The 21258-nt window shown below is 48.4% G+C and overlaps 1 protein-coding gene across 1 annotated transcript in view; it reads right to left on the bottom strand.

The window, feature by feature from the left end:
• Window positions 1-20685, bottom strand: part of LOC126519841 (uncharacterized) — a 49235-nt gene extending 28550 nt beyond the window's left edge. Inside the window, exon 1 of the mRNA XM_072285705.1 lies at window positions 20259-20685. Coding sequence (XP_072141806.1) covers window positions 20259-20685 — 427 coding nt within the window. The remainder of the gene's footprint in view (window positions 1-20258) is intronic.
• Window positions 20686-21258: the final 573 nt, after the last annotated feature.

Raw genomic sequence — 21258 nt, 5'->3', positions numbered from 1 at the left:
TATAAGAAGGTTTGAATGCAACACGAGCTGAAAAACTAGCGCATAGCAGCAAATGAAGGTACTGAACTGTTCACGAACGCGAGGCTACATAGAAGGACAACGTAATGCATACAATAGGTACAACCATGGCCTGTGATCTCTGAATCGCGCCACTTTCTGCAAGTTCAGCCACAGCTTCCACATCTATAATCGTACGTTGCACATAAACTGGCAGCGCTCACGTTGATTCGACTATGCACGACAGCACCCGCAATATGCAGGCAGTGCATTGTCCATTTGCTGACTTAGCAGCCAAGTGAGAAAAAATTGTAATACACTTCTTGATACAGAAAGCACGTGTTACGCGATATCCGCTGCAGGATAAAGTGGTACTTCAATGGAAGTTGTAACTAAGCAAAGTAAAACGCCGCAACGCTTTTATCGCAGATATGAATACGCCTACTGTCACCGTCTCTGTTGTGGCAAAACAAAACCATAGGGGGCGTGAGCCACTAAGCAACGTCATTATTACAAAGCAACATGCTCTCATTGCATGAGAAGGAGTACCCTTTGTTCGTATGTGACAGAATCTAGCACCGAGAAGAGTTTCTTTTTGTGCAGACTCTTTTGCGTGCCAGTGTCAAACTATGCCCCATACCATGGCGCCGTTGTTAAGAAGCACTCCCTGCGAAAACACAAATAAATGGGCTCTTCATTAGGGTTGTTAACTTAAAAAGGCATTCTTCCCTGAAAAACTGTGTTGGTTTAAGTAAATTCATTAGGCGTTGCGCCACAGCTACTTATTTTATTCTCACTTTCCATGCTAAACAGCTCATCCTTTGCTTTCGTGCGCCGCCACTTTTGCTTTATTTTTTCTCAATTTTTGATGCAACCCATATATTTTATAAAATATATGGATCAGCAATTCCGCTTTGAATTTGACAAAGCTCTCTGCATTCTTAAGGCTCTACCTTGACAAAAGAAATGTATAAAAGAATAATGCCTCAAATACATTGCAATCACGAAAGTTGATGCTTCTGAAAAGGAAAGGATTCCGTAACATACAAAAAATGTACTTCGTTAATGAAAAATGCTTTCTTTTTTGAGTATACCAACAGGCAATCCTGTAATAACGCTTGAGGATTACACCTAGTGCGAAATCAGTCACTGTTGTGCTTGTGAGAACTTTTTGACGGGTGGTATGTTTGGCGGAGTGAGCAATACGTCACCATTTTACAGCGGCTAAGCGTTTGAATCAGGGAAGCGCTTTATTTACGGGGATGGCATTAGAGACTCACGAAGAAACATATATCTAATTGGCCAGCTTCCGGGTAAAAATAAAAAAATTCACGCTCAACGGGAAGCTGTGCTCCACAACTGCAAGCACAATTTTTTGTCTGAAACACTTCAAAACTAAGCCCTAGGGCACCGCTTACTAGTCCAAGCCCATTGAAATTTATATGTACCATTCGAGACAGACATTCCCTCGCGCTTGTGAGCCAGCTTCTGACAGCAGTCTTCTGTTACTTCTGAGCAGCCGCTGATGTCTCCGCGTTTACCTGTGGGCACAACAAGCGCCGGGCAATAGGAATAATGTACGACTGCTTGTAACTGATAAACAGTACGCTGATGAAAAATATTTTCAGCGAATTCACTTCCTCAGGATGTTACAGAAGCTGAGAGGAGATTCTAGGACGTCGAAATCGGTCATCAGCATAAAACATGCAGAAAAAGCTGCACCACTCCTCAATTTTCTTTTATGTCACGCCATTATTAAATGAGAACAGCTGAATCCCAGAACAAGTTCTGAAACAAGAATAAATCGAAAAACAGCGATGGTGGTTTATTTGAGGAATCGGGCTGCCGTACTCCACGGCCAACGTTCGATTCCACCATAGGTCACAGATTCCTTACTTTTGTATAAAGCGAGGCAGGAACCCATCTACTTAACGCAATGTGGGAAGAATGATAGAAAAAAATGCGTCGTAATAAAGAAGAAAGTAAAGCGACCACGGTCTAATTATCAGAGCTCCCGGCTCCTGTTCTCTACGATATATTTTCGATTCCTACATCTGTCAAACATTATTTTTCTTAAGTGGAAGCGAGACAGTATACCTACAAATCGCAAAGTGCCAAGAATGAAGCAACAAATAGTTTGGTTGAAGATATTACAAACCACTATTTATATAGTGGCGATAGCATTGAGAAAGCGCCGGTATTTGCATTTTCTTGGGTATAATGTCTATATAAATACAACAATCATACGAACCTCCCATATGAATACAACAATCAAACCCCGGCCCTCAGTCCCCAGGAACTGCGAAGCAACTGACCATGGCGGTGGTCAGGCCTGTGACGCAGCAGAGGGTGCTATGATTCCCTGGATCCGGACAGGCCGCCATTGGAATCTTAACCTGGCAAGGCTTAACGCTGGAATGTTATCTAGTGAGGCGAGTTTAGCAGTGCTATTTGAGGAATTCGAGGGCACTAAATAGGATATAATAGGGTTCAGTGAAGGTAGGAGGACAAAAGAAGCATTAACAGTGCTAAAAAGCGGGCACGTCCTGTGCTACCGGGTCTTAGCGGAGAGACGAGAACTAGGAGTCGGATTCCTGATTAATAAGAATATACATGGTAACATACAGGAATTCTATAGCATCAACGAGAGCGTGGCGGGTGCTGTGAAACTTAATGAGAGGTACAAATTGAAGGTCATACAAGTCTACGCCCCTTCATCTAGTCATGATGACAAGGAAGTTGAAGGCTTCTATGAAGACGTGGAATCGGCGATGGGTAAAGTCAAAACAAAATGCACTATACTAATGCGCGACTTCAATGCCAAGGTAGGAAAGAAGCAGGCTGGAGATGAGTCAGGGGGGAATATGGCATAGGCGCCTGGAATAGCAGGGAAGAGCTATTAGTAGACTTTGCAGAACAGAATAATATGCGGATAATGAATACCTTCTTCCGCAAGCGGGATAGCCGAAAGTGGACGTAGGGGAGCCCGAATGGCGAGACTAGAAATGAAATAGACTGTATTGTCTGCGTTAACCCTGGCATCATACAAGACGTGGACTTGCTGGGCAAGATGCGCTGCAGTGACCACAGGCTGGTAAAAACTCGAATTAGCCTAGACCTGAGGAGAGAACGGAAGAAACTGGTACATAAGAAACCAATGAATGAGTTAGCAGTACGAGGAAAAATAGGGGAATTCCCGATCAAGCTACAGAACAGGTATTCGGCTTTAACTCAGAAAGAGGACCTTAATGTCGAAGCACTAAACGACAATCTTATGGACATCATTAAGGACTGCAATAGAAGTCGGTGGTAACTCAGTTACACAGGATACCAGTAAGCTGTCGCAGGAGACGAAAGCTCTGATCAAGAAACGCCAATGTATGAAAGCCTCTAATCAACAATCCTGAGACAGCTGACATAAGGAAGTATAATATGGATAGCATTGAACATGCTCTCAGGAACGGAGGAACCCTAAAAGCAGTGAACAAGAAACTAGGAATTGGCAATAATCAGATGTATGCGTTAATAGACAAATCCGGCAATATCATTACTAATATGGATGAGATAGTTCAAGTGGCCGAGGAGTTCTATAGAGATTTATACAGTACCAGTGGCACCCACGACTATAATGGAAGATAGAATAGTCTAGAGGAATTTGAAATCCCACAGGTAACGCTGGAAGAAGTAAAGAAAGCCTTGGGGGCTATGCAAAGGGGGATAGCAGCTGGGGAGGATCAGGTAACAGCAGATCTGTTGAAGGATGGTGGGCAGATTGTTCAAGAAAAACTGGCCACCCTGCATACGCAATGCCTCATGACCTCGAGCGTACCGGAATCTTGGAAGAACGCTAACGTCCAGATTCCGTAGAGCTTTGTTTGTGATCTTGTCCGGACCCGGAGCCGATCTGCCGTTGAGGGCGTGGAGCGCCTGCCTGATCTCCTCAATCCCGAATTCTGCGTCGAGCTCAGGGTTCTCGGAGCCTTCGTAGTCAGGGGAAAGTGGCGTAGGGCACGATGCGATTGATAGGTACTTCTGTACGAGTTTCGATAAAATTTCCTTGCTCGAATATTCTCGCTTGGCTGTGGGTAGGGTGCGCGCCAGTGTGTTAAGTTGGTTGGTTTTCGTTTTCGTCTCGTCGAGGAGATGCTTTAGGAGGTTCCAGGTGCCACCGTTGCGCATCTGCCCGTCGATTGAGTTGCACACCTCATCCCATTGCTGTTTACAGAGGGCTCTGCAGTGTTCCTCTATAGTTCTGTTGATTTCCGACATCCTTTTTCTGAGCCTGCGGTTGAGCCGTTGTCGTTTCCACCTGGCGAGGAGGGATTGCTTGGCTTCCAATTGGTGAGCGAGACGGCTGTCCATCTTTTCCACCGGGAGGTCAGTACAAACCTCTTTGGTGGTAGCTTGATGTCCTGTCTAACCTGTGCAACCCATTGTTCGAGGCTAGGCTTGTCCTCACTCTCCATTCGCTCTTCCCTAATTTTGCGAAATTTGGCCCAGTCTGTGTACTAGAACTGTGTACTGTATACTGTGTACTTCTGGTCGACTTGGAGGTGCGTGGCCAAAATATAATGGTCACTACCAAAGTCTACCCCGAGGTTCGTCCACTTGACCGCTGCAATGCTACTGACGAAGGTGAGATCCGGTGTCGTGTCACGGCTCGAAGACGTTCCGCATCTGGTGGGGAACGCTGGGTCCGTGACTAGCATCACGTTTAGGTTTAGAGCCTCACGCCAGAGGTCCTCCCCCTTTTTAGTGTTATATGGGTAGCCCCAGGTGTGGTGCGGCGCGTTGAAGTCACCAGCTATGATCAAAGGGGAGTCGCGCGCTAGTTGCGTGGCCTTGGTGATTAGGGCTTTGAAGCGCTGTCTTTAGGTCGGATAACACCCGGGTCCGCGATCCCTGTAGCAGGACCTCGAGCAGGACTTGAACCGGACTTGACTGCCTCGGCGCCGGGATCCGGAGCGACCCCTGGAGCGTGGTCTGGTCCTGGTTCTGGAACAAGAGCGGCCTGTGGATCGAGAGCGACTCCGGGGGCTCCCTCTGGAGCGAGAGCGTCCCCTGGATCGGGAGCGCCCCTTAGGCTCTTCCGGTGGAGGTTGCTCGAAGTGTTTCTTACTGTGGCTGCTATGTGGTGTTGACAAAGCCCCATTTGTCGAAGCTTCCACCGTCGCACTCTCCAATCGTCTCCTTCTGACGACGTACGGGATCTGGAATCTCTTCTTGCACGTTTTGTCCGCCGTAGGGTGTGGGCCCCCGCACAACAAACACTTTGGCGTGCACTGGTGTTGATCGTCCGAGTTGACTGCCCCACATCTTCTGCAGGTGTTCTCTTGGGGAGTCGGGAAAACGCCGGCACGATGGCCGAGTTTGCCGCACACGTAGCAAATATCGACTTGTTTGCGATAAAGAAAGCTTTTCACAAGGACTGGGCCATAGCGTACGAAGTTCTGAACCTTGAGTCCGTCGAAAGCAATGATGACTGTGCCTGTGTTCTTAATTATCTTGACCGCGAAGGCCAGTGGGTTTCTCTCGTTGACGATGTTACGTTCCAGGTCCGATGGACTGTCGTTGAGGTCGATGTGTCTGATTACCCCTTTACACGTGGTGCGGGGGCGGCTTCGTATGCACTGACTTCAAGCATGCTTCCAGCCACATGAATTGCTCTGATTCGTGTGTATTTTGAAGCGCTGTCTCGGTTGGGCGTGCTGGCCACCAGAATGTTTTGCTGTATGTTAGGACAAATGATGTCCGAGCTTATCTGCGTAGGGGTAAGACCCGCCGCTTCCACGGTAGCCTTACCGATCACGGTCGGTCATGTCTTGGCAATATTCAGCCCTCCGCGGGGTCGTATGATAATTCTGGCATGTTCCTTGGGAATGGGAGGCATCCGTGATGCCCTGATGATTTTGCTCTTGAGCTTATTTCCATTTCCCAGAGTGCTGATTGAGGCACCGGCGTTAGGCTTATTCCCCCATATGCCGCCGCTAGGGCGCTTGGCAGAGACCGCCTTGGCGGACATACGCTTCTAAACTGCCGACTGCCATCCAAATTCTGCTGAAAATTCTTGAGGAGGAAGATCCTCCCCTTCAACCGTCATCTGCATGGTCACTGAGATCTCAGAATTGTTGGTCCAGCTACACTTGATGGCACCGATCGGCGCTACGCCGGGCTAGGCTTGTCGTTAGGGCCAGAAAGGCGGCGGCGTGGTCCGAGCACAAAAACGTTCATAAAATGGAAAAGAGGCCACCCACCGAAAAAAGTCCAATATCGATGGGATCCTCTTCCCTTTAGACGTGCGTTGGTAACAACATGATGGAGATTAGAGGCGAAAATCTTGCCGAAATCATTCAAGAGAGCAGGAGCCGAGATGGAACCCTAGCGCTTGCGTCCGTCTTCTTCTTCTCCGTGTAGACGATCCATGTATAAAAATACTGAAAGATATCTGTAGCGGCTCCACAGCCACCGTAGTCTTCCATAAAGAAAGCAACAAAATCCCAATAAAGAAAGGCGTCAGGCAGGCAGATAAGATCTCTCCAATGCTATTCACAGCGTGTTTACAGGAGGTATTAGGAGACCTGGATTGGGTAGAATTGGGGATAAGGGTTAATCGAGAATACCTTAGTAACTTGCGATTCGCTGATGATATTGCCTTCCTTAGTAACTCAGGGGACCAATTGCAATGCATGCTCACTGACCTGGAGAGGCAAAGCAGGAAAGTGTGTCTAAAAATGAATCTGCAGAAAACTAAAGTGATGTTTAACAGTCTCGGAAGAGAACAGGAGTTTACGATAGGTAGCGAAGCACTGGAAGTGGTAAGGGAATACATCTACTTAGGGTAGGTAGTGGCCGCGGATCCGGATCATGAGACTGAAGTAATCAGAAGAATAAGAATGGCCTGTGGTGCTTTTGGCAGGCATTCTCAGATCATGAACAGCAGGTTGCCATTATACCTCAAGAGGAAAGTGTATAACAGCTGTGTCTTACCAGTACTCACGTACGGGGCAGAAACCTGGAGGCTTACGAAAAGGGTTCTACTTAAGTTCAGGACGACGCAACGAGCTATGGAAAGCAGAATGATAGGTGTAACATTATGGGATAAGAAAAGAGCAGATTGGGTGAGGGAACAAACTCGAGTTATAGACATCTTAATTGAAATCAAGAAAAAGAAATGGGCATGGGCAAGACATGTAATGAGGAGGGAGGATAACCGATGCTCAATAAAGGTTACGGACAGGATTCCAAGGGACGGGAAGCATAGCAGGGGGAGGCAGAGGCTAGGTGAGCGGATGAGATTAAGAATTTTGCAGGAACGACATGGCCGCAATTAGTACATGACCGGGGTAGTTGGAGAAGTATGGTTGAGGCATCCAGGAGGATGGAGAGGCAACCAGGATGATGATGATGATGATGATGATGATGATGATGATGATTATGATGATGATGATGGTGGTGGTGGTGGTGGTGGTGGTGGTGGTGGTGGTGGTTGTGGTGGTGGTGGTAACGCGTGCGAAACACCATTGAGTATTTTTTTTATTTCTTATTCCATTTCAATAGCGCCGCACTTCACGCCGCAAGGGGATGCAGCATTGCTGCGTTCGCAGCCGTTAGCTTACAAAGTGAACAGCAGCGCCTCATTGCTTGTGCCGCCGCAGTCGCAGCAGCTGAACGGAACGAGCCAGGCCTTTAACGGTCTGAAGTTCCAGCGATCGCCACAGAAGGCAAAGATCGACTGCGGCCACTACTGGCAAGAAGCGCGTAACTGGAGCTACTGTAATTTAGTTGAATAATTTAACTTGTATTTTTACAGCGAAGCTCTATATGGCTAGGGTGCCGCCGAATTCTTGTGCCCGCACACAAAAGCTATCATTCTCAAGGGATCGTACCCCCGTAAAGGCCGATCCACATGACGGACCAAATTCCTTTTTTGGACCGTGGTCCGAGCATCACGTGATAGGAAGTCACCAGTTCCTGCTAACCGCCATTGGCCCGCGCCGAACACCGCTGCCAAACCGAAGACCGCGGCCTTCGCGGTCCAACAAATCGCCGAGGCTTTTCCCGCTTCAGTTTTGGTGGCAGACCGCATGCAAACCGCAGCGATTTTGGCGTAGCTAACGAATGTTGCCCGGCAACAGAGTGTGTTCAGCTAAATTCAATCTAGTTTTCGGCTCAGCAAAAGCCAGTCAAGCCAGTCGTTTCATGTCCGCCGTTCCACCTACACGTGCGTGCAGCAGATATATTTTTTTAAGCACCGTGTCATCTTGGAGTGACGAGGAGGTTTTTTATTTTTTATCCCTCGTTGAGCAGGTCCCGGCTTTGTGAGAATGGAGCCGGAATGATAACAATGATACTTTGGCCGAGAGTGTAGCTGGTTGATCTGCTCTGCCGTCTGCCATGGCGGTCCGTCGTGTGGATGTGCTCTGCGCCAGACCGGACCGCGGCGGGCCATGACGTTGCATCACGTGACCGATCGGCCCACAGACTTGCTCCTTCGTGTGGATCGGCCTTAAGCAGTCATACTCTTATAAGCAAGCAAAAAATGCAATGGCTCATAGCCCCATAAGACAGAGGCTACAAGCACTCGGCAAAGTGAATAGAGCTTACATTCTTTCGAATCACGCATACAACACACAGCACAGCATGTCAACAACTGGCGCCATGAATGGCTCCTACCCCCGTAAGCATGCAGCAAATGCAATGGCTCATAGCCCCATAAGACAGAGGCTACAAGCACTCGGCAAAGTGAATAGAGCTTACATTCTTTCGAATCACGCATACAACACACAGCACAGCATGTCAACAACTGGCGCCATCAATGGCTCCTACCCCCGTAAGCATGCAGCAAATGCAATGGCTCATAGCCCCGTAAAGTTCATGGCTACTCACTTTGCGTGGGTTAGTCGCGATGACACTAACCCAGCGGTCGTTGTCGGTGATTTCAGTGTGGATGTGTCCGGAATGATAAAGGAATGGTTTACGCGTTTCGTGCTGCACACAAAACGGTTGCGATGCCACACCGATCTGGCCAAACCGACCACCCAGCGGCGTACGCGCATCGTTTACGAGCATCCCTGAAGTGTAGGCCGTCCTGGCTTTGGAACCGCTAGTGTCGTCTTCTTTCACGGCGCAAAGCCGTGATTCTTCGCAGTAGCAACGATGGCTTCGCCAACAATCGTCTCACAAGCGGTGTCCACCAACAAACACTTCCGCACGTGTACTATATTCCAATGGAACGCTCGCGGATTGCGCTCGAAGAGAGCAGACTTTAAGCATCTTACGCGAGTGTACCGATTCCCTTTTTTAGTCATTTCCGAGTCTCGCGTCGACGAGCACTTTAGGATAAAGGGGTATTATTTTCATTACTCAAGGCGACAAAATGGAATTAGCCGACTGCTCGTTGGATTTCGCAACGACATACCTGCCTCTGCGATTGACGTAACACCACATGACAAGAACGAATATATTTGCGCAACCACAGTGATTGCATCCAAAGTGTTTACCCTGATCGGCGTCTACTTGGAACCAGGATCACCTTTCGACGTCACCAGATTGGAAAACTTGTTGACAAACACTCAGTCTCCACATATTATTTGTGGCGATTTCAACGCACATAACGAGATCTGGGGCAGTTCACATACATGTGCTCGGTGTGCCAAGCTGGCGAAGCTTTTTGCAAAATACAGTATAGAGCCCTTGAACGATGGCAGCATAACATACCTCAAAAATCCGATGACTGTTAGCTGCATTGACGTCACATTCGTATCAAGCCAAGTGGTCCCTATGTTCGGATGGTGTACAGATTTCGAGACTCGAGGAAGTGATCACTACCCGATCCTAATCTCTGCCCTTCATTTTCGTACGCCCCCCAGAAAAGTGAAACTGAAGTCAGTAGACTGGGAAGCTTACACAGCAGCCGTAGACAAAGGAATCACAGCCTCGACTACGAATACAGAAATAATACCGACAATAGCTCATTGCCTCAAACAAAGTACCCGCTCTGCCACTAAGCATTGTAATGTACCAACAAACGACGAGGAAATTGAAAGGTTATGTGCAATTCGAAGGCGTGCCGAAAGGAAGGCTCTACGTACTAAGAATATCGAAGACCTCAGAACTTGTCGACGGGCACAAAGACATATACGACGTTACCTCACCAAACTGGACCGAGAAAGGTGGAGGGACTTTTGTGGGACACTGGACATGCGACAACCGCTGAGCAAAATCTGGCGAGTCGTCAGAGGCATTCGCAAAGAGCCGTAACAGCTTTATCCTTTTATCGCCCTCTCATTACATGAGCGCGCATCCCTGAAAGAGGTGGCAGAGCAGTACTGCAGGCTCCTTTCCAACGGGGCACAACCTTTGCGGCAAATTGCAAGTCGACAGCCTAGTCCACCTCGAGCTACCCTTCCTGACTTAGAATTACCATTCACCATCGAAGAGCTCACGGCAGCAATCAGTGACGTAAAGAAGCGATCATCACCTGGCCATGACGGCGTGAGCTATGAAGCACTCGCAAATCTATGTCACACATCTCGCCTACGCCTTCTGGAGTACTACAACGCCTCATGGATATCTGAGGACATTCCTACGGAATGGAAGCTTGCGAAAGTCATTCCTATATTGAAACCATCGAAGCAGCCAACAAATTACGCCTCCTTCAGACCCATATCTCTGCTTAGCTGCGTAGGGAAGCTATTCGAAAAAATTATCTACAAACAACTAAATTGGTTCCTGGAAACTGCAAAAGTTTACGCGCAGGAAATGAATGGCTTCCGGCAAAATATATCTGCAATTGATAATGTCATTGCCTTGGTCTCATCAATTGAAGAGGCATTGGTCTCTGGAGACATACCTACTGCATTATTTTTAGATAATAAGGCAGCATATGATTCGGTCTATCATAAAGCAATACTTGACCCTTTGGAAACCCTCGGTCTTGGAGGACGGCTTTACGCATGGATTGAAGACTATCTTCAAGGACGCCAACTTTTCATGTGTACCCCGGATGGCCCCACGGCGCTTTATGCCGTCGAAAAGGGAGTGCCACTAGGAGCTGTGTTAAGCGCGGTATTATTTAATTTAGTCCTCATCCATCTGAAAAGAAACCTGCCCCCTGGCGTCAAAATCACACTGTATGCGGACGCCATCTGCATTTGGAGTGCGGCGCGTTCCCGCAGTACCACCCAACAACGCCTCCAGAGAGCGCTAGCAAATATATCGGCCTACCTAAACCCAAGGGGTCTGAAATTGTCCCCCGACAAGAACGTTGCCATGGCTTTCACGCGGAGGTGTATAGAAAAATACCCACTAGTGTTGGGTGGTCGCGCCCTTCCATACGTCAAGACGCAAAGGTTTCTTGGAGTGACGATCGACAGGAACCTCACATGGTCGCCCCAAGTGAAAAAACTGAGTGAGAAGATTTCCTCGGCGTCACACGTATTCCGATTTCTAGCCGGATCACAGTGGGGCAGCACCTGTCGATCAATGGTGCTCCTCCATAAGACCTACGTCCATGGAACACTACGATATTACCTCCCGATCCTGCACAAAATATCTCCCACAAGCGAGAAAAACTCGAGGCAGCACGGAACAACTGCCTTCGCGTATGTCTTGGCTTTCCGAAGGGGTCGTCCCGCTCAGGGACAGTAGCAGAAGCTGGATGCCTGCCTCTGGAAGTGCTATCTTCGCAGGAGACACTTCGGATACACCTCCGCCACGTCATTTATACGCAGACTCACTTTTTAAAGCATATTTCCAGAACCAGTGCTACATCTAGCTTTGGGCAGGCCGTCGGAAGCATATCTATTTCGATTCCTGCTCAGGCGTCACAAATTATGCCGCGAAACATTTCACCATGGACACTGTCCCCACTGGAAATCGTGCCATACATACCTGGAATCAGTGCGAAAAAGAGAATGCCTCAAGCAGCGACTTATCAGATAGCTTTAGAATATATGCACAAAGAATACGCAGCCGCAACGCACATTTTCACAGATGGCTCTACAACTCCTCATCGTTCATCATGCGGACTTTTTGTTCCCTCTACAGGACAACGATTCCCGTTTCGTCTTGAGCGAGCGACATCATCTACTTCAGCGGAGCTATAAGGCATTAAGGAGGCCCTTGTGTATACACTTCGACAGCAGCCGCCAAAGACATGGGTGATATTCACAGACTCAAAAGCAGCCCTACAAAGTATGTGGAACAGGCACAAGCGTTGCAATAATCAACCAGCAGCATTTGACATTGCATATCTTCACCACAGGGCTAAGATTGCTGGGCATTGCATAAAGTTCCAGTGGATACCTGGCCATGCCGGCATATCGGGAAATGAAAGAGCGGACGAAGCGGCCAGAAATGGACTCCAATACCGCAAGTTCAGAAGAACATATTTTACAAAAGCCGACGCTTTAACCATGGCAAAAAATATGCCTATCAAGAAAAAGAGCGCACCTTGAATCTGCCGCTTCACCAAGATAACTTCCTACGTTACATTGACCCAGAAATGAGACCGAAAATTCCACGACCACTTCCTCGACACTTAGAGACATTGTACCATCGTCTTCGACTGAACGTGGCATATACGAACAATTATCTGTACCGCATAAAACTTACCACTAACCCATACTTTGATAACTGTCGCAACTTAGAGACAATTGAACACATATTACTAGAATGCCCCGCGTACCGCGACGAGAGACAATTATTTAGCACCAAATGGACATGATTCGCCACGAACCGTTAACGTTACCGAGCATCTTAGGTCCAATGACCGGCCCTTCTACACAGCGACGGGTATTGGATTTATTGTTCAAATACCTGACAGAAATTGGTCAAATAGGAAAACTTTAAAAATTGCATCCTTCCTATACAAAAGCCTAAATTTACCCGCCATATCACGTGTAAAAATTAGTATCAGGTCCACTCGGACATTTCATATTTATTTTTACCCTTTTTTTTCTCCCACTCTTTTCTGGAATCTTTTAATCCCATTCCCCATCCCTATACAGAGTATCATGCCAGCGGTTATATACGCGCCGGCAAAATTCTCTGTTCTTCTAATAAAGAGCCCCCTCTCTCTCTCTCTCTCTCTCTCTCTCTCTCTCTCTCGATTTCACATTCTCAAATGTGTCTGCAGTTTCGAGCATGCCGGTCAGTGTATATCATAAAGACCACAAAGCAATTGCGACCGTCGTTACTAAGTGACAATGAGCGATGCACAGAATTCTTTACCAAAAGTTTTCTTACCATGACGTTTACACCTCAGCTGGTAATCCACCTTCGCAGTGCGGAAGAGCCTTGGTGTTTTTCTGCTGGGGGCACTCAACTCCACTAAATGTTTGCCTATAAGTTCAATATATCATATACTTACAAACCTAGTTAAAATGTCATTTTTATTGATTAATCTATCTATATTTTATTCATTAATTAAGTACCCACAGCGCCACAGAGGCATTACAGTGGGGGAGGGGGGCTCACAAACCACAAAATTGCGACCAATATACAGCAGGTTTCAGTTCACAACAGAAGGCAATTATAATTTTTTCTCACAAAATAAGTAGGCCATTGTTTTTATTGGTCTACTTTTATTAAAGTACGTGCTTTATTACATCGAAAAATGTTTTCAGCCCTCACTGACGTGCGACAAGCAACAGCCCAATGGTACTGATTGGAGACCGGACCGTTTATCGATTTAAATTGTACGGCGGTAATATTTGCGGACGGGGTGGTTGTTTCTTTGAGTAGCATCAAGAAAGTTCATTTGAAAGTAGCTGTCTTTTGATGAAAATAATAGGTAAGCCACTTTATGCATCAAACATTCGATAGCCGACACCAAACGAACGTGTACGAAGGATGTGAATTGTATAAGCTGCGGCGTTTCATTGGCATTACGGCTCCATGTCTTCCATGGTAAGTGATCTGCGCGCCTAGCCGCATAATGACATGCTGGTCAAAGAAGAAAATATGCTAGCTAGTGCGGAAATGTTAGCTGGAACCAACCACAACCTGATGGAGACTACGCACGAAATTTACCTTGCAACCACGAGGCGTGTGCATCGCTATTTATAAAAGCAGGGCTTCGTATTTTCAACTTTGACTTCCCTTACCTACAAGGGTGCAAATGTGTGCAAAATTCACGAGTGGCCGTTGGAGGCACTTTGCATGTATTCGCGGGCTTCTTTCACGCTTACAACAGTTTTATGTAGCACGTATTGAGCAACAGCAAGTTGTATCGGGGGTTTTTCATGTCACCGTACAATTTTCTCATTGACATTCTTTATCTAAATATAATATTTGAGAAGTGAATTGTTGATTAGGGCTAATTATTCCGTTTGGCGGAATGAAAAAAAAACAATTTGAGGATCGCCAAACGACGGCAAACATCACTGCGTGGCATTCGGATATTCTTAGCCCCTCTCTCTCTCTTGTCCATATATATATATATATATATATATATATATATATATATATATATATATATATATATATATATATATATATATATATATAGTTATATATTGTTACGGGATGTTCGGAGTATATAAAGACTGTATTTACGATGCATATGCAGGATAAGTCAGCGTAGACAAGATGGCTGACCGCCAACAACCCGCACCAGCCAGCGTCTCGCGATCTTCTTCCTCTCTTCATCCATCCTTCCATAATCAGAACCCTGGGTGGTGAAGCGCCGTCTCTGCGCATGGTAGGCGAAGAAATGCGAGTGAAGTATGTGGCTTCAGCCGCGGAACGTGCATGATGTCAACAGGCGGTGGACTTGGGGATGCATCAAACAGTAACGGCGCGATGTGGTAATTGACGTCGTTAACTTGACGTAGGACTTCATAAGGCCATGTATAGCGAGAGAGAAGCTTCTGGGAGAGGCCAAACCGACGACATGGTGACCAAAGCAGCATCCAAGCACCTGGGGTGAACTGAACATCGCGATGGCACCGGTCGTAACCCTCTTTCTGCAGATGTTGCGAGGCTAATAAGCGAGATCGGGCGATTTGACACGATGTAAGCGCGATCGATGACTTCGCGAGCGTACTCAGCGGCAACGCGGGGCACAGGAGGTAGGATGGTGTGAAATGGCAATGTGGGGTAGCGACCATAAAAAAGATAAAAGGGTGAATATCCTGCGGTGTCTTGTCGGGACGAGTTATACGCGAATGTCACGTACGCCGGCGTGGCGTCCCAGTCGCGGTGATCGTTGAAACCGTACATTGACAACATCTCTGTGAGTGTTCGCTTGAGACGTTCCGTAAGACCGTTCGCTTGTGGGTGGTAGACGGTGGACAGCTTGTGCTCAGTGGCACAAGAGCGAAGGAGGTCGTCCACAACTCGAGAGGACAACGAGCGGGCACGGTCGGTAAGTAACTTTCGAGGTGCACCGTGCTGGAGAATGACATCGTGAAGGAGCTAATCGGCGACGTCTGTTGCGCAACTAGTCGGCAGGGCCTTTGTTATCGCGTAGCGTGTTGCGTAATCAGTAGCGACGGCGATCCACTTTTTCCCCCTAGTCGTCCTCAGAAAAGGGCCAAGCAGGTCAATGCCTATATGCGAAAGAATGGTTCAGACGGAACTTCAATTGGATGAAGTCGGCCGAGAGGTGGGCGGGAAGGTTTCTTCAGGCGCTGACACAATTCGCAAGTTGCGACATAACGACGCACACAGCGGTAGACACCCGGCCAGAAGAACCGGCGTCGTACGCCGTCGTATGTACGCAAAACTGCAGAATGTCTCACCGTCGGTGCATCGTGAAAGGGCATCTCTTTGAAGTGATGTAAGCCATCCGGCGTGATGAAGGCACTCTTCTCGCGGTCCATTTCATCAACTAAAGTCTGCCAGTAGCCGGATCGAAGATCGATGGACGAGAAGTATTTAGCTCCGTGCAAGCAGTCCAAGGCGTCATCGATGCGTGGTAGTGGGTAGACGTCCTTGCGCGTAATCTTAAGTGGCGACAATGACGCAAAAACGTCAGGTCCCATCTTTCTTTATCACAAGGACGACAGGCGAATCCCAAGGGCTGGCTCATGGCTCGATGACCCCTTTGCGGAGCATGTTGTCCAATTTTGTTTGAATGACTCGACGTTCAGCATGCGATACCCGATAGAGACGCCGACTAATATAGGATACGTGTCCCCAGTGTTTATACGGTGGTGAACGACAGGTGTTTGGCCTAAAGACCTGTGGCCGAAATCAGAGATGTCACTGTACGATTCAAGCAGGTGACGTATGACCGGGGCCTGTGCAGAGGTGAGGTCAGGTGCAATCTTTTTCGCGAAGTCTTCAGTTAATGAAGCAGAGCTGTGAGCTGCAACTGGCGCTAATAAGCACCTCTCGGCACTCAGACTCTCAATTTCAAATTCAGAACCACTAGAAACGCTGGCCAAGAACTTGCCTGCCGGAATCACCTGAGGGCATAGGCGGAAAATCAGAAGCGGTAGAACGACCCCGTTGTTAGTAACCGTGACCAATGTATGCGGAACAGCAACGTTCCGGTTCAAAACCACGTCGACGATGGGGGCGATGCACATATTCACTGACAGGAACCTGTGGCTGGGCGGTAAAAGTGACGTAAGTAACTGTCTCGGGTGAGAGACGCACATCGTGAAGCGAGCGCAAGTTCGGTGGGGCGGTACTCGGAGCAGTGGCGAGTTGAGGCAGTTCCAACTGAAGAACGCCGGTCGCGCAGTCGATGAGAGCAGAATGAGTGGATAAAAAGTCCAAGCTAAGGATAACGTCATGAGGGCAGTTGTTCTCAACAAAGAGAACAGAAGTAGGGCGGCCGGCTATATATAAACACTCAGTACACATTCCAAGAACAACCAGCACGCCGCCGTCGGCCACAAGAAGCACTCGGGCAGCTGCTGAGGTGAGGACCATATTTAAGCGTCTACGTAGGCTAGCACTCGTCACAGAAACGTGGGCTCCAGTGTCGACGAGTGCTTGGACAGGTACACCGTCTACTTTAACGTCTATGACTCTTCTCCTTGTGGGCACAGACAGAGGATTTGCTGCGGTAGTCGGCAATGCAGCACCACCTCCGAGGGCTGCATTTCTTGGTTTTCTGAAAGGGTGCGGCCAAACGCCACAGAGGATGAAAGGCGACGTGGCTGCGGCGAACGGGAAGATGGGCGACGCGTTTGCGGTGAAAGAGAGTGGTGTCGGCGCTGCGATGGCGAGCGGCTGTACCACGTGTTCCTAACAGAGTGGTCGGTGCTGTTAGACATAGCAAGGGGCGAAACAGTGCGGGCATTTCCATCAAAGCGGCTCAGGTTGGTCGGCGTGCGAGGTGTTGAGAGCCACGAGTTGCGACAGTATCGGGCGGCATGACAAACACGGCGACAGGGGAAACATATCAGCTGGTCGTCCGCAGTTCTCTACTCAGTCGGGTTGCGATAATGCGGAGAGAAGCGTCGGGGTGGATCGAAAATAGTAGAAGGGCGTTGGTTAGCTCTAGGATTGGTGACAGCACAGATATAATTTAATCCGATGGTTTCCAGTTGCTGGCGAACGATGGCTTGTACGAGGGGAAACGAAAAAGTGGTATCATCAGGGCTACGCGAACAGAAAGCTGCGGGCGCCATCGCATCCAGTTCACTTCTAACAATTCGCACCACGTCTTCTGATGCTGCTGTGCGGGTTGATCTTCACACGTCGACGTCGCGGCAGTATTGAGAAGTCCGTCGAATGGTTGCAAGATGTGCCGGCTTTTTGCCTGCTCGAACTGTGGACACTCTTTAATGATGGCATCACTCTTTAATGATGGCATCATGATGGACACTCTTTAATGATGGCATAATGATGGCATGAGCAGATTGAAGGCGTCGTCAGCAATGCCCTTAAGCACGCGCCCTGACCTTCTCAGCTTCTGTCATGTCGTGAACAGCTTTGCGACAAAGTGCCAGCATGTCCTGGATGAACGAGACATGGGACTCCGTGGGGGATTGGGCACGGGAGGCCAGTTCCTGCTTTGCGGCAATCTTACGGCCGGCTGGTTTGCCAAACAACTCTTTTAACTTGCCTCTGCATTGGTCCGAGCTGGTTAGCTCCTCTTCGTGGTTTTCGTACCGCACCTTTGCCGTGCCTCGTAAGTCGAACAACCAGTTGGCTAGCATAAGCGTAGGGTCCCATCCGTTGATTCCGCTCAGGCGTTCGTACATAGCCACCCACTCTTCAAAGTCGGTGCCATCGTTCCCGCAGAAAGTTCCAGGATCCTTGGGTTGCACAACGACAACCGAAGGCGGCAGCGATGTAGGTGGCGATGGTGACGTTGGAGGCTGCAACGACGGTGATCCCGCGGGCTCACCGTCATTCATGGTTCGGACGGTGATGCAATGTCCACTGCAGAGCTTCGTTTCCAGCCGTTGTACTGCGCACCTCCCACCAATATGTGACGGAGATGTTCGGAGTATATAAATACTGTATTTACAATATCCATACAGGATGAGTCAGCGCAGACAAGATATGGCTGACCGCCAATAACCCCGAGCAGCCATAGCCTCGCGATCGCGTCTTTCATCCCTCCGTAACAATATATATATATATATATATATATATATATATATATATATATATATATATATACATATACATATATGAAGTTCAGTGTTTGACGGAAGCCCGTCTGGTCGGGATGAAACATGGTTAAAAGGTAAGCAAAAACCCGGGGCACTTCGCCGACCAAATAAAGATTTAAAAGAAAAGACGTTTCGGCTCCCACACGGGAGCCTTGTTCACAGGTAAAATATATAAAGGTGCTCGAGCAGCTCGCTTAAATAGTCTTGAACACGTGACGCAGGCAGCGCGCATACACTGACGGCAGATCGCCATCGCTCCTGTTCAGAGTGTGTGGCGTAGTCTGGATCATGAGGGACTCAAGATAAAGGCGTCGAGATAGCCCTTTTTCCCTGGCAAGGACACGTGCCTTCCCCCAGTCGATTGCGTGGCCACTTGAAGTGGCATGCTCAGCCAAAGCACTGGATTTTACATTTTATTTTTTGACGTCATAATTGTGCTGTTTAAGACGCCTTTCAAAGTCACCAGTTTCGCCGATGTATACGTAGTCGCAATCCGCGCATGGCACAACGTACACAACACCTGGGAATTTCTCTTTTGGTAATTTGTCCTTAACATTGACGAGTGATTGCCGTAGTTTCTGGTTTGGAATGTGTGCCACTTGAACATTGTATGAACGCAGAATACGGCTTAGAGCTTCACTAGTGGACGGGATATAGGGTATTCCGGCGCGCTTTGACTAGAGGCAGCATGGGGTAACTGCGGACGTGCCATTTGTCGTTCGACAGCATTCAAGAAAGAGCACGGGTAACCACAGGCTGATAGCTCCCGCCGTACCACGCTTACGTCGGCTGCGTAGTCTTCTTGTCTCGTGCAGATTTTCTCCGCGCGTCGTAGAAGCGTCGAAACCACTGCTCTTTTGTGAGAAGCAGGTTGCAAGGAGCCTAAATGCAAGTAGCGTCCTGTGTGAGTTGGCTTTCTGTAAACTGCGAACGACAAAGTAGGCCCCTTTCTTTCAATCAGCATATCAAGGAACGGAAGCTTGCCGTCGACTTCCTCTTCTACCGTGAACTGGATCGCTGCTTCTATGCTGTTTAGGTGTGAAGTGAACGACTGAACTGCTTCTTTGTGAAGTATGCAAAAACAGTCGTCCACGTAGCGAAAGAAGGCCTTCGGAGCAGGGCTGAACGAAGCGAGTGCTCGACTTTCAAGTGCTTCCATTGTCAAGTTAGCGGCGGTTACTGATATAGAAGCTCCCATAGCCGTTCCGTGGACCAGCTTGTAGAAACGCTTTTGGAATGTAAAGTACGTATTTGATAAACAGAACTGTAACAGCCGAGCCAGGTCCGGTGCATCAATGGGCGATCTCTCGGGTAGAGTGGCATCCGACTCCAGAGCGGTACTGCATACATCCACGGCAAGTTCCGTTGGCACACTAGTAAAAAGCGATTTCACGTCAAAGGAGACCAAGATGTCGTTTTTGTCCAGTACGACGTCACGGACCTTGTCCATCAAGTCGTAGGAATTGCGTATGTGAGTGGCACGTTGTCCGACAAGGGGCGAAGTGACACGATGTAAAAATCCTGATAGCTTGTGCAGGGGTGAACGCGTAAAATCTACAATTGGACGCATGGGAACGCCTGGCTTGTGAACCTTGGGGAGGCCATAAAGAGCAGGGGCCGAACTATTATGACAAAGTAATGTGAAATACAGTGACTTGCGTTCAGGGGGGACCACACGAAAGACATCGGCCAAAAGCTTCTGGTAGTCTCTTTGCACCTTGGGTGTTGGATCCCGGTCAAGTTGAACGTACGTGTTCGTGTCTTCTAACAGCGTCAGCATCTTCTGGGAGTAGTCGACTTTGTCCAACAGAAAAGTCGCGTTCCCTTTGTCTGCGGGCAGGATCACGACCTTGGAGTTGCCGCGAAGCGTCTTCACCGCTTGACGCTCTTCTGAAGACAGGGCCGAAGAAGGGGGGCCCCGCAGTCTGGAGAGCACAGACACAACACGAGTGCGGGCCTCATCACGGTGCGCGAGATCAACTTGGCTAACGGCGTTCTCCACGGCACATACAAACTTCTTTTTATCCCTTGCAGCTCCGGCGTTGAAATTGAGGCCAAGGCTGAGGACCGAAAGCTCAGTTTTGTCTGGTTTGTAGGAGGACATGTTGAGAAACGTGCACTTTCCTGCTTTGCGCTGAACGTCGCCTCGCTGGTCTTGAAGTCTGCGTATCTTGTTGTCGTGCGACAGATCATCTTTCCGAGCACGAAGGCTTGCTTGAAAATTGGCATGTAGCTGCACGCTTGCGAAATCGTTAGGCAAGCGAAACTCTAGCTGACGGCGAGCAAAGAAAGCTTGGTTCTCCAGAGTTCTCACTTTTTCCCGGCAGTCTTGGATCCGTGCTTGTAAGAGTTGCCGCTCAGCTTTGGCGATGACGCTGAGACCGAAGCGTGTCGATACAGGTCTTCCCAGACGTAGTGAACGAGGGATCAAACCCAGAGTCTTGCATTTAGAGTTAAACTTGAGGTGGCCGTGGAACGCTGCCATTCGCTTCGACAGTGATACAAACTGGCGAATCTGCTGAACGATGGGTTGGCCATACGCCTGATGAAGATTAATGAAGTTCAGTGTTTGACGGAAGCCCGTCTGGTCGGATGAAACATGGTTAAAAGGTAAGCAAAAACCCGGGGCACTTCGCCGACCAAATAAAGATTTAAAAGAAAAGACGTTCCGGCTCCC

The sequence above is a fragment of the Dermacentor andersoni genome, unplaced genomic scaffold, assembly GCF_023375885.2.
Source record: "Dermacentor andersoni unplaced genomic scaffold, qqDerAnde1_hic_scaffold ctg00000039.1, whole genome shotgun sequence".
Lineage (NCBI taxonomy): Eukaryota > Metazoa > Arthropoda > Arachnida > Ixodida > Ixodidae > Dermacentor > Dermacentor andersoni.
Note: the sequence above shows the minus strand (reverse complement) of the source record. Positions and strands in the feature narration are given on the sequence as shown.